This window comes from Microplitis demolitor, chromosome 7, assembly GCF_026212275.2.
Source record: "Microplitis demolitor isolate Queensland-Clemson2020A chromosome 7, iyMicDemo2.1a, whole genome shotgun sequence".
NCBI classification, from domain to species: Eukaryota; Metazoa; Arthropoda; class Insecta; order Hymenoptera; family Braconidae; genus Microplitis; species Microplitis demolitor.
In genome coordinates, this window is record NC_068551.1 from 18,060,421 (window position 1) to 18,073,813 (window position 13,393).

Genomic DNA, 13,393 nt, shown 5'->3' on the forward strand with positions numbered 1-13,393 from the left:
GCCAGATTATTTTAATCAATCAAGTAAGAAATAAAATATACAGAAATAATACAACCATACATTTATTAATTAAAGTAATTAATGAAAAAAAAATGTCTATCAATTTTTTTCCTTTTCTATTTATACAAAATTTAAATAAAAAATACAACTGCGTTTAGCAATGAAAAAATAAAAAAATATAATAAATTATCTTAATTAAATTAGTAGTACTTGAGACGCTTAAATGATGCCCTCGTGATTTAAATCACGCTCCGATGCGAATAAAAATAGTGGCGCTTTTTATCAAAGCGCGTCGTACTTTTAAATAAAAATTCAAAAGCCAAAAAAAAAGTAAACTGAAATGAAAAGTAAAAGTAAAGTATAAATAAAATAAAAGTAAAGTATGAATTTGAAATTTTTAAAGTAAAAAAAAATCTGCACATTAGACTGTCGCTTATTTTCTGATAAATAAATTGTACATTAATTTACTAATTAATTAATCAATGAATTAATTACTAACACATAAAAATTTTAGTCTACATTACAACGAACGTTTGCAATTATTTTTAATCCGATAATTTTAAATCGGATTTAAATAATAGTACGGCGGGAAAATAAAATATTTTAAAATCTTTTTAACGTCAATTATTTAAATATTTAATTAAAATAATTATTTGCTAAATAACGACCCATTTAATACTTCAAATAAATAATTAACGTTAAAAAAATATTTTAATTTTATTTTAAATGAATTGTGTGTCCGTTTAATTAACGAAATTTTATTTCGTTTAATTATTCGTCTGTTGACGAGTATTGAGTTTGCATTTGCTCTCGTTTTATTAAAATAATAATTAATATTTAAACAAATAAAAGACATACCGAAAGATATTAAACTCTATATTTAAAAAAAATTAAAATAATAAAATTAAACGAGCGCGTAAATTTAAATGCGCTGTAACTAATCAAGACTATACCATACACCGGTAGAAAATTTAAGTCAATAAAATATTTTACTAAATTGCCAATTATTAAAAACATCCTTTATTTTTTATTTGTTCTAAATATTCAATATATATATATATATGTGTATACATGTATATGTAAATATATACATAGTAGTAATCATTATATTTTTTTTAAAATTGCGATAGATTATTTGCAGTATTAAGCAATCATCTTCCGGTGAATGGAATACAAATTATGTACAAAATCAAATCTTATTGTATTTAAAATAATCTGATACATATATGACATATATTAAACAACAAAAATATTCACACACATATACATTATACAAATATATAAATATATACACAGGCGTATTGTAATTGTAATAATAATAATTAAAAATAGAAAAAAATAAATAAATAATCAGACATTAAGAAAATTTTCAATGTCTGCAATATATGTCAAGGTTGTAAGAACAAAAACAAAATGATTTAAACTGTGTCGATAATTATTCTAAAAAAAAAAAAAAAAAAAAAAGGAGCGAAAGTTTTCTGTTTAAAAAAAAATACTAAATGCATATCCCATCTGTGTGTATATATTTGAAGAAAGAATAAGTAATATATGGTACACTTTTATCAAACGATACTGTAGTAGTCTATTATTTATAAATTCCAATTTTTTATAAAAAAATTGGAGTATATACATACATTAATTAATAGACATTGCGTCTTAAAAAATGAAAAAAAGAAAAAGAAAAAAAACAATGGTATTAGAATTAATGTCTTGTTAGTAATTAGTATAGAAAAACATATCGCTATTATTATATTATTAATCATGATTTATATAATTTGATTAATTATTGATAATTGATTACTATTAATTGATAGTTATTACAATTGTTATGATGTATTGTCATTATTGGTTATATCATCTTCATCGACAGTTGATTATTATTGTTCAATTTATAATTTAGTTATCAATTATGTTTGTAAAAAAAATCTATTTTAAAATTGTAACGCTAAAGCGCGATATTGCTCGACGTACGTCACAATTACTCGGATAATTAAATTTATTATAGCTATTAAATTCTTAATTACACATTTTAAATCTTCTTAATGGTTATTTTAATATTTTATTTCAACACTTAATCACAGCGGATTATATAAATTACACACATACATATATATACTAAGGATGTGCGAATAATTCAAACTTACAAATTATTCGTATCTAATTAAATCGAATAATTTGAATACTCGAATAATTCGTAAATTTTATTTGAAAAAAAATTTTTCGATTTGTATCAAATAATTTGAAAATTGACAAATAATACAAAAAGTTTCGATCCGAACTCGATTCGCACACCCCTAATATATGTGTATATATATCATAAATCCAAGTAGTTTATATGAAATATTTTTTTCCATTTAATAAAATTAATAATCTGAGTAATTAGTATTGCAATAAAGCGTTTAGCGAAGCCAAGTATTACCGGTGTCATTTACCTGCCCCTCCCTTACATATCAGGTTGTAGTAAATCCAAACTATCTTCTGTCATATCAATGTATGTAGTGTTAGTTAACCGTATATCGGTTGATAGGAAACCTTATCCCTAAAATAAGACCAAGGGGAGTATTTATAAATTTAATAACAATACTGCGTATTGTTAAAACAAAAAGAAAATAATAATAATAATGATAAATAACTCCCCAGTCTATGACCCGTCCCTAAAAACCTAGAGTCCTCTTCATAATAATCTGGACCTGGAGCATTCAGGTCCTTGCTCTGTCTTCCCATCGCTGCGTCAAAAGACAAACTAGATGTAATATAACAAGATTTATTGATTATACATATATAAATATAAATAAATAAATAAATATATAAATATATATATATATATATACGTATATATATATATTATACATATACATATATATTATACAATATTAAAATACAAAATAATACGTGAAATATGATTTTTAAAAAACTGTATCATAACGGGAAATTTGAATTTTGTTATTTTTAAAAATTTTATTTTAATTTGGGTGGATATTTATTTATTCGATAAATAATAAATTTAAGTATCTGACAAATACGAGAGATACAAGGATTAGTTTAAATTGAATTATTGATCCGGTGATTTGCGAGTAACCACCCTCCCTTTATAATAAATTATTGCCCGTTATGTCGCGGTACAATGCGTATAAATTTAAATTTAAATGTATTTTAATGCTATAGAGGTATAATTATTAGTACAATAATAAAAAATATAAATAACATTAACACACGAATAATGATGATAAAAAAAAATAACAAATTATAATTGGGATGAATTAAACAAAGTAATCAGTATACAATTACATGTACACAACAAATTTATATAACAAACATATACACGCTCAGTCACTCTTACTCTTCATACTTTTGTTGCGATGCCATTAAACTTACAAGTAATACTAAAAAAAAAAAAAAAATTAAAAAAAAAAATACAAAATATGTAAACGTAAATGTGTGTGTAATTATAGACATTTATAAATATTTTCATTTATATATAAGTATTTTCTTTGAATATATATTTATAAATGTATATAATTATTTACACAGAAAAAAATGATTTTTTGGCCCAAAAAATTTTTACTTCTCTCAACCCGGGTAAAAAAAAATCATATATAATTTTTTTTACCCGCGAAAAAATTTTTTGCATTATAAATTGAAAAGAAAAATTTTTAGAGGCGAGAAAAAAAATCTTGTGCCAAGAAAATTCTTTCCAGTCTTAAGAAAATTTTTATCTTCATTTAATAGTGAAAAATATTTCTTGCGCCAAGAAATCTATTTTTTCTGTGTAGCATTGTACTGTATGTCGTACGCTCTAATGTTGTTTAAAGAGTTATTTGCGAGTCAATTACATGTGCCTAGCAGCCCTGAGCACCCTACCAAGTGTACCACTGTCTAGATGAAAATCTAAATATACAAAATAATATTTAAAATATAATAATAATAATATAATGATAATGATAATGAATAAAAGGATAAAATACTTGAGCGAGTGAGCGAGAGAGCGAGAGGCTAGATGAGAAAAAAAAACTGGTGAACAAACAATAATTGCGATAAAGCATTTTAAGCGTAATTTTATTTAAATAATCATGTATATTTAATAGCCAGCACAATTATCTGGTCCTATTTTTTGGGAATCAGTTAATTTATTTATTTACTCATTTATTTCATTTTTTTTTTTTTTATATTTTTTTTCCTCGTTTTTAACTTTGCCAAGAAATGTATTGCCTACTCGATTAGGGGTATATATTAAATAATATATGAAATACAAGAGATTTAAATGAATATTTTCAATTATCTATTGCCTTGATAGCTCCATTTTTTATTAACAAATTTTATTTTTTTTTATACAAATTTATTTAATTGATTTTCGAATTATTTTTTTTTTAAACAGTCATTTATCATTAACATTAACAATCATTAATATAAAATATATATTTATCATACAATTGTATGATCGATATTGTTTAGTAATTTTTTTTATTACTCGTGTTCCATAATTACTCTTACGCTGACACTCACTCGCCAAATATTTTTCAAAACAATAAATAAAAAATAAATAACTGGAATATAAATAATAATAATTCACCAACAGTAATAAGGTAATTAAAAAAAAAGTCATAAACACAGACACTGACAAATTGATCAACAAATACACTCTTTACTCACGACCGACAGCAAAAGATAACAGCGGAAAAAATTCAAAAAAAAATTTTTAAAAACAAAAATTACTGTATACAGTAAAAAAAATGCTTTTAGCTGCTAGCGTTTACGTAGAATAGATAAATTTATTTTAAGTTTTAAAATATAATTAATATTACGATAAGGTAAAAAAAAAAAAAATATCAGCCGCTATCACTTACTCTGTAACACATACACTGTAACATTATATTAACATTATATACTGCGAATTGATACATATGAAATCACATTAAAACATGTACTACTCTTATATATATCTATATATACATATCTCTATATATATAACCATTGATTAACAATTTTACACCCACACTACCAATTCAACTCCAATCTTTACCTTTATCATTGAAATATTTTTTATATTATTATATTCTATACGTGAAAAAAAGATAAAAGATAAACAATATTTATTAAAAAGGTAATTTAAAATTTTGTTTAAACTTATAAATTAAAAAATGATAAATTGCCTTATATATTTTATTAAAATTTATTTTAAATTCAAAGATTAACGTATACGTCATATTTACAACACGATACATCATTTTCACTGGAATACAATGTTAAGCGTGCATTATTTATTATAAAAAAATATATATATATATATTCTCATATATATATATATATGTAATAAGGGATTGATTTAAAATTATCCTTTAAAAATTTATATATACAGGCTTTCATTGAAAGCATAAGTATCGGAGTTATCTGTTACTGTTGTAATATATATATATATATATATATTTGGGTGTGTTATTTTAGGACAACTTTTTATCAACGCACCACTAGTTTTTATTCTAGAAGGAAGTGGCTTATCGCGATTTTCTATTTCCTATTGAAATAACAGGAAAAAAAAATTTTAAGTTGAGAATTTTATACCTCGGGTGACATACTGTACAAATAATCCTAGGATTTATTTTTGTAAGGAATTTAACGCTTTACAAAAAAAAGTCTCTTATCATTTTTTGATAAATCCATCTGTTCAAAAGTAACTTGAGCTTTAAGTCAAATTTATAGTAAATTTCGAGATCTTTTTACTTTTCCAGCGAAACCATAAGACTTATCACAAAATATCATAGAATCTTTTTTGTAGACAATTTTATTCCCTACAAATTATTTTTAATAAAGTTTTTTCAAATTCCGCATTGTTTTCTAGTTATTTTCATTTTAATATCAAGCTCAAAAAAATAGTCTGATCGATCTCAAGAGCTTAACGTTAAAATGAAAATAACTAGAGAACAATGCGGAATTTTGAAAAATTTTATCAGAGTTAATTTGTTCGAAATAAAATTATGTACAAAAAAGATTCTACGATATTTTGTGATAAGTTTGATAGTTTCATTGGAAAAGTAAAAAGATCTCGAAATTTACTATAAATTTTACTTAAAGCTCAACTAACTTGAACAGATGGATTTATCAAAAAATGATGACACTTTTTTTTGCAGAGCGTAATTGCCTACGAAAATATACTGAGCCGAGGTATAAAATTCAAAACTATATATTTTTTCCTGTGTTATTCAAATGGGTAATAGAAAATTGCGAAGAGCCCCTGCAAGTATAGACGCTAGTGGTTCGTTTACAAAAAAAGCTGCCCTAAAATGCCACACCTATATATATATAATATATATATATATATATATATATATATATATATATATATATATATATATATATATATATATATATGTATATCAGACGGAAGAATAATAGATGAGTATATAGAATACAATAGCAGGAAGCCAATCATTCGGGAGATCAACGAGCCCGTTCCATTCCACGAAGAGCTTGAGTGGATACTCCAGGTGGAGGCAAAACTGCATCAATACTTCCTCTAGCTTCGACGTCATTGTTACTAGCCTCAGCGGCTTTGAATCGTTTCCACTTTCCTATAGAACAGAATTCAATAAAATAAAATTTTTATGATACTTGATACCAGCAATCCAGTAAAAAGTCATTAATTAATACAATTAAACATCAATACACTTACTCGCTAAACGTATCATCGTGACACCCCACCAGATACTCCAGCCCCATCCAACAAGACAAAAGAGTACAGTAAAAGCTTGGCTGACTCCAACAATAATATCGACAATAAATGCGCCTACTCGTGATTTAGCACTAGCTGTCGCAGCAAACCGAGGCTGACCGACGCATAAATTAAACAACCCACTCCACAGAGTACCTATTGCACAACAAATACAGTAATAAAGTTGAGTAATTGATAATTACAAGGTAATTATCATTAATAGACTTGTCTGAATGATTAGACAGGGAGATAGACAGTTCATAGTTACCTGTACCGGGAAGGAGGACATTCCAAACGAGGCAGAACCAGGCCAGTGGGACGGGAAGACAGGGAATGGCAGCCCGCATCACGGAGTTGTGCTCAATCAGAACATCCGGGATCTTGGATTTCTGCTCCTAATGGATTATTGATAGCAGTAATAATGATTAATCGGTTATTATCTCATTCTATGCTCTTCACTTAATATAATATTCAAGCAAATGACGTACGCTAGATTGATAATTATTATTGAGTTTAATTAAGGTAAATTACCTCCGAGAGTGGCGGTGGTGCGACGCTCGTTAAACTGTGTTTGGCACGTACGTTCCTGGTGGTCTCTTTGCGTTTGCAGGAACAGCAACTGGGCCATCGGCACCAGCTTAAACTTGGCTTACATAAGAAACAGCAACTTTTTTCAGGACGACAGCAGCTCGTCGTTTCCGCTGGCGCTACCCGTGAACGTCCTCGCAGATTTCTATCAAAATAAATAATTACTTTAATTCAATCAATCAACAACGACTTTTTCCTGGTGATTTACAATGAAAACATTTCATTTTTATTGAGAGTATCTAGCCAGGAATACAATTTATTAATAATAGTAAAGTAAAAAACCTGCAGCAGGCTGGTTTCAAACGGGACCAAGCACTTGGTTTTTTTGTGGCACCCGTAGCTCTTTGTTGTTGTGGTTGTTGTTGTTCTTGGCGATTAATTTTAGTCAACTTGTTATCTTTTTTTTTGTTCTTCCGAAAATTAAAACACTTGATATTTCTTCCTTTAGCTTTTGTGTTGCTCCAGCGATCCTGCAGCCGTTTCACCACCGAATTTCTCCATTTGACAAACCTCTCACGTTTGGTGACAATTTGTGGCTGACTGTTGTCGGTTGATTGAATAACGTCGACTGTCGGCTCGGTTACCTCGACGATTCTGTCAACAGCAATGAACAATGGTACATCTAATGAAAAGGTCAAGGGCGAAAGAACTTGATCAACTTGTTTTAAGCCCTTGTCCCGCATTTTTTTAATCATTTTCAAAACCGTGATACTATTTCTTCATTTATTTATTTGTTTATTTACTTAAACTCAAGACTTTACTGGGTTTTTATTACCAACAATAATTTTAAAAATCTAAGTAACTTGGTAACAGCGCGGCTTAGCACGTTAAGCGATCGGTCGCATTAGACGTCGGTTACTCGAAGATTGCGGCGCACCCCAAGTCCGCGGTTGGTCAGTCTTAAGAAGGGGACGTAGGGAGACCCGGTCACGCAAAGATTTAACTAAGAATCGATATTCTACCCTGACTTTTGTTCAGCTTGACGTTCTCGTGTCTCGAACCTGTGTTTACTTCACCTACTACTCTAGTGCCGACAATAAGCTATAGCTCATGAGCGTCTTAAACTTCCTCATCAACGATTGCCGCCACCCCTACCAATCTTAAGACCCATATAAATTCCCTCGTGACACATATTTCGTTATTTTAATTTGCAAATATTCAAAAGCAAAAAAACAACGTGTCCACTTAATAAATGAGTCACCGTATAAGTAAATTTACTTAAAGTTGGGCTTAATTTTAAACTAGTCCTCTTTCTCTTTCTTCAGGACTTTGTTATTTCTCTTCTCGGTAATATGTACCCACATTTATTTTCGTTCTCTGTCTTTAATTTCATTTTATTCAAAGGACCTTGGCCGCACGCGACGTCACGACGTTCATTTTCACCCTGAGCGATAACACATGGGTGAAGGAAAATAAAAATTACCAATTGGTCAATTGTGTTTTTACCTCACCCTGCCCTTGTAAGAATTAACTTTTGTGCTTTTGATCGATTGTTTTTTGCCCAACGCCCACACTAATTCTCATATCTACTCTCTGTAGTTATTTTAATATCTAATAAATGCCTAAACGTGTGCCGATCATAAAATGACTCACTCGCGATCCTGGACAATTATTTAGTCACTCTAATTATCAGTAAATTCATTTCTTCTTATCTTTGCTAAGAAAAACAATTAATGAAAACCGAAAAAAAAAATTTTTTTAAATTCCTGTGTTTTCTTATGTCCGAGCGTCCATGCAAATCGGCCGGGATCGATAAGTCCGTCGTTGGAACAAGCAAACGAGCTGTACTCGCACGCTCGAGGTCAAGAAACTCTCGACGTTCTGTTGGACAATTTTATCGTCTTCATTTTTATCATAAAGACGTACAAGGAATAAAACTTCTCTTTGCTTTCTTCTTTTTTTAATTGACATACTAATAATTTTTCCTAATATGAGACTTAATTATTTAAAATTTAAAAAATAATTTACTTGAAATAATTAATTGCGAGTTAGCAAAATTAACTACCAACGTTTAAACCCTTAATTTAAATAAACATTACAGTTAGTAAAATAAATACAGTTAATTTAATTGTGGACATTAAATTGTTTGTGTAAAGAAAAAATCTAAGGCCTAAAAGATTACAGGTTTTAAGTAAATTATTTTCTTGTAGCGTTTGAATTAAAATAACTCATTTTGATAAGTTTCTAAAAATAATAATATTACTTTACAAAGTACTCTTTAGTTAACTTTAAAGATATTTCTAATATGGGTAACAGAAATTTCACCACGCATCGTTACAGTCACGAACACCCAGAGCTACAAAAAGTATAAAATTCTTTCCGGATTATTAATTAAGAGAGAAAACAAAATAAAAAATTTTAATGAAAAAGAAATTTCCTTTAAAAATAAAAAGTACTTACGCTGGCTCGCCATTTCGTCGGTTTTCAATATTCATCACATTGCCACTGAGTGTTTCAATTTCCTGTGACCGTTTGACAACATGGGTACCGCGTTTTTCTCTTGCTGATGAGACACCACGTACGGTATTGAGACTAACTCCGGTGTCAGTCGAGCGGATACTCTCGACAGAACAAGTCGATAAGCCATTAGATGACTTAAGAGAAGTTTCACTTCCGTGGTTTCGTAATTTATCTTGGGTCTGATCAGTCCTTTCATTCAAAAGCTTTTGATCTTGGCGCTTATCGTCCTCGGGATTAAGTGAACCAGCAGCAGCAGTTTGAATTATTCTATCAGTTTCATCAGTTTTTAATTTTTTATCACTATTATCTTCCCTAGTCTGTACTTTAACTTGATCAGTTGCCTTTGTCTCGGCAATCTTTTCATCTTTAATTTTCTTCAGCTCCTTATTATCCTCTGGTTTTATATTTTCGACTAATGCCTCAACATTCATTGGCTCAACGACTGCTTCGACGGATTGAAGACCGTCCGAAATTTTATCACCCGCTACCAAAGTTTTAGTTTTAGGTTCAACTTTAGCTTCTACTTTAGATTCAACTTTAGTCTCGGCTTTAGCTTCAGTTTTACTCTCTATTTTAGTATCAGATTTAATCTGTTCCGGTATAAAACTTTGTGAACTTTTTTTATTGTTATCATCCTTAGTATTCGTAACGACAGCGGCTGTCTCACCAGTACTTTCATGAAGAATAATATTTGTTGCGTCAATTTTAAGCGGCTGTACTGCAGTTGTGGTCGTTGCACTAACGACACTTTTAGTTCCTTCACCTTTTGTCGGATGTTTAAGAAGATCCACTAAACCAGGATCGTTTTCTTTTTGCTCTACAGGTTTTACTACTGGTATTTCTTCACCAGCAATCACAACAGAATCGTCGGTTGTTGCAGGCACAGAGGAAGATTCAGAAGATACAGCCGGTGAATTTATTTCTTTTTTGTCTTGCTTATCATTTTTATCTGAAATCTGAATAAATCTTCCACCTCCGGCATTATTCCCACCTCCGACGCTTCCATTAGGAGCGAAAGCTGCATAACGTACGGGTATTTTTGTTGGCGATCGATTTATTTTCTTATCCGCTGCTTTAGTTGCAGCTGAATTTTTAGCACCAGTAGAAACACCAGGAGTTTTAGTTGTTGTTGTTGTTGTTTTTTTTGTTGACGACTTTGCCGCACGTATCGTCTCTCCTGTCGGACGTTTTGCTGGGGCCTTGAGTGAGCTAGAACGTGGTATCCTAGTGACATAACGACCGGACCGTCGTTCCCATTTATCACGATCTTTGTTCTTTTGAGTCTTAGCACGATGTGAAGTTAAACCACCTCGTGGTTGAGGTATCAGACTTTGTTTCCTTGGACTATTACCTTGTGACAATGACTCTGAAATAAATAAATAATTAACACGTTAAATACAACAGTAAATAAGTACTCAAAGCTAATTTATTATTAGCAACACATAGATGACAGTTTAAAAAAAAAATATAAATTTTATAAGGAAACAGTTTAATTTAAAATTCAAACTACAACTTAGAGAAATAAATAAACTCACTGGGTTGAATAAATCGTCGTTGAGCAGGTACTGGAGGACTCTGTGGTCTTGATTGTGCATGAGGAGGTGGCCCTTTAAAACCTCTAGGCCGGAAAGGGGAGGATCTACCACCAGGTACAACTCTCGTTGGGGACAATGGACTTCTGATAATTCTCTGTTCGTGCGTTGGCGATCCACCGACAGATCGCGATGTCGGTTCGATTGCATCAGCAAGAATAACGAAACTCGATCTGCGGTGTGCTCGTGTCATCGATGATGACGCACCGGATATTTTATACGGTTCCGGTGCACGCGGAGGCTCGGGAATATCCAAATAATATTGATGATGAACATTGGCACTGGGATCCAAAAGACGAAATCCTACATGATCATCATCTATAACTCTTGGTCTACGATATCTTCTCGTATCCTCTTCAAAACCATCAAATCTTCGTCGCATCTTATTTTACACCACCAGAACTTCATCTACAATAATAAATAATTAACCATCAGCTATCAATTAGAGTTCCAGTTGAGAAAAAATCACTCCGCATATGGAGTAAATAGGGAGTTTTTTTTTTAGTGAAATGATTTCGGAGTGATCTGGATTTCATTTGAATTCACATTCACTCCGATTCGGAATTTTAATATTAAAATGAACTCTTTTTCGGGGTAAATTTCACTCCGAGGAGACTAAATAAATAAACAGTCATCTGCTTCACATTTACTCCGAATTAACTCCGCGTTCACTCCACAAATTTTTTACAGTGCAATACACTGCACCCTTATTCTCTCATTCTCTCTCTATATCTTTGTCTCAGACATCTTGCGACCCTGCCAAAAAATTTATTACCCATGTTTATGTATATTTATAATCATTCTTACTTGTCTAGATTTAAATTATTGATACATATATCAAAATATGACCCCGTAATATTTTCAAATTATTAAATTTTTTTTAACACCTCTGATCTATTAATACCAACAATTATTATTATTATCAAGACCTAAAAGTAAGTAAAAAATATATATACACACAAATATAATAAATAGTAAAGTCACGGTCGACAGTCAAAGAGAAATCTCAGCTGCATGTTTTTTATTTTATTATTTAAAATTTCTCCAAGTAATCGATTTACACAAGGACTTGAGCTTGTAATTATTGGTAATTATTATTTCAATTATCATTATTACCCCAATAAAAATTATTGTTATTTCCAAAGACTGTTTTTATTTTAATAATAGTAATAATACAAATAAAAAAGTCAGTAATTTATTTGAATAAATTTATTAGCTCACCTGACAGTTGTTATTGGACGCGACACCGTCTCGAGTAAGACTCGGTGGACTTCCACACACGCGGAGTCATTCGAGGGAACTGTGTAAAGAAATAAGGAGCTGGTGAGAGCGCGACTCGGCCGTTCTGACTGACCGACCAGCCAGCCAGCCAGTCGGCGAGAACACTGGAGTTAAACAATAATGTATGTGGTATTAAGTTTTACCTGTGTAGTAGATATATGACTAGCTATCAGAGACCAGCTACCAGCTACCAGACATACTCGGCGCCGGGGAAAGAATCACTGTCATGTAGGATTCTAGCACTGGGCAGTGAATAGCAACCCCCTTTTTAAAATAGAGAGTACGCGTGCTACATTACCGCCAAAAATATCCACTGACACGTGTGGTCTTGGTGATTGTCCTACATCGACTTTATCAACTTGTTTAGATACTTAATGATACATACATATCATTAAATATATCCGCTATACGCATTAAATTATCTGCATAAATAATTTAAAAGATTTATTAAATATTATAAGTGATAGTCTTCGCTATCAAGCTGTCATTAAATTTCTCTTTACTTACTTATGTTTATTTCATCATTTTCATTTTTCATAATAAAGTGCGTAGATGTTTCCTGTACGATGATGAGCCTATTTCCAAGTTCGGGCTCCGTTAAACAACAAGAACATTTTATTAACAGCTTCAGTTGGGTTTTAAGTTATGATTTGAGTAGCAACTAGGTCATATTTTATTTAACTACTAAACCTGTGATAAATGGATGGATTTTTTGTAGTTGGTGAAGAATAATCCTGAAGTTAACAGACAATTAAAAATTTTTTGA

The 13,393-nt window shown here is 30.3% G+C and overlaps 1 protein-coding gene across 1 annotated transcript; it reads right to left on the bottom strand.

The window, feature by feature from the left end:
- Positions 1-6,399: 6,399 nt before the first annotated feature.
- Positions 6,400-12,863, bottom strand: LOC103574125 (protein stum). The gene is made up of 9 exons (XM_008553493.1): positions 12,771-12,863; positions 12,568-12,646; positions 11,290-11,754; positions 9,695-11,120; positions 7,577-7,888; positions 7,238-7,439; positions 6,975-7,101; positions 6,668-6,862; positions 6,400-6,566 (listed from the first exon to the last, which is right to left on the bottom strand). The coding sequence occupies exons 3-9, from the start codon at positions 11,726-11,728 to the stop codon at positions 6,436-6,438; spliced, it is 2,832 nt and encodes a 943-aa protein (XP_008551715.1). The 5' UTR covers positions 11,729-11,754; positions 12,568-12,646; positions 12,771-12,863; the 3' UTR covers positions 6,400-6,435.
- Positions 12,864-13,393: the final 530 nt, after the last annotated feature.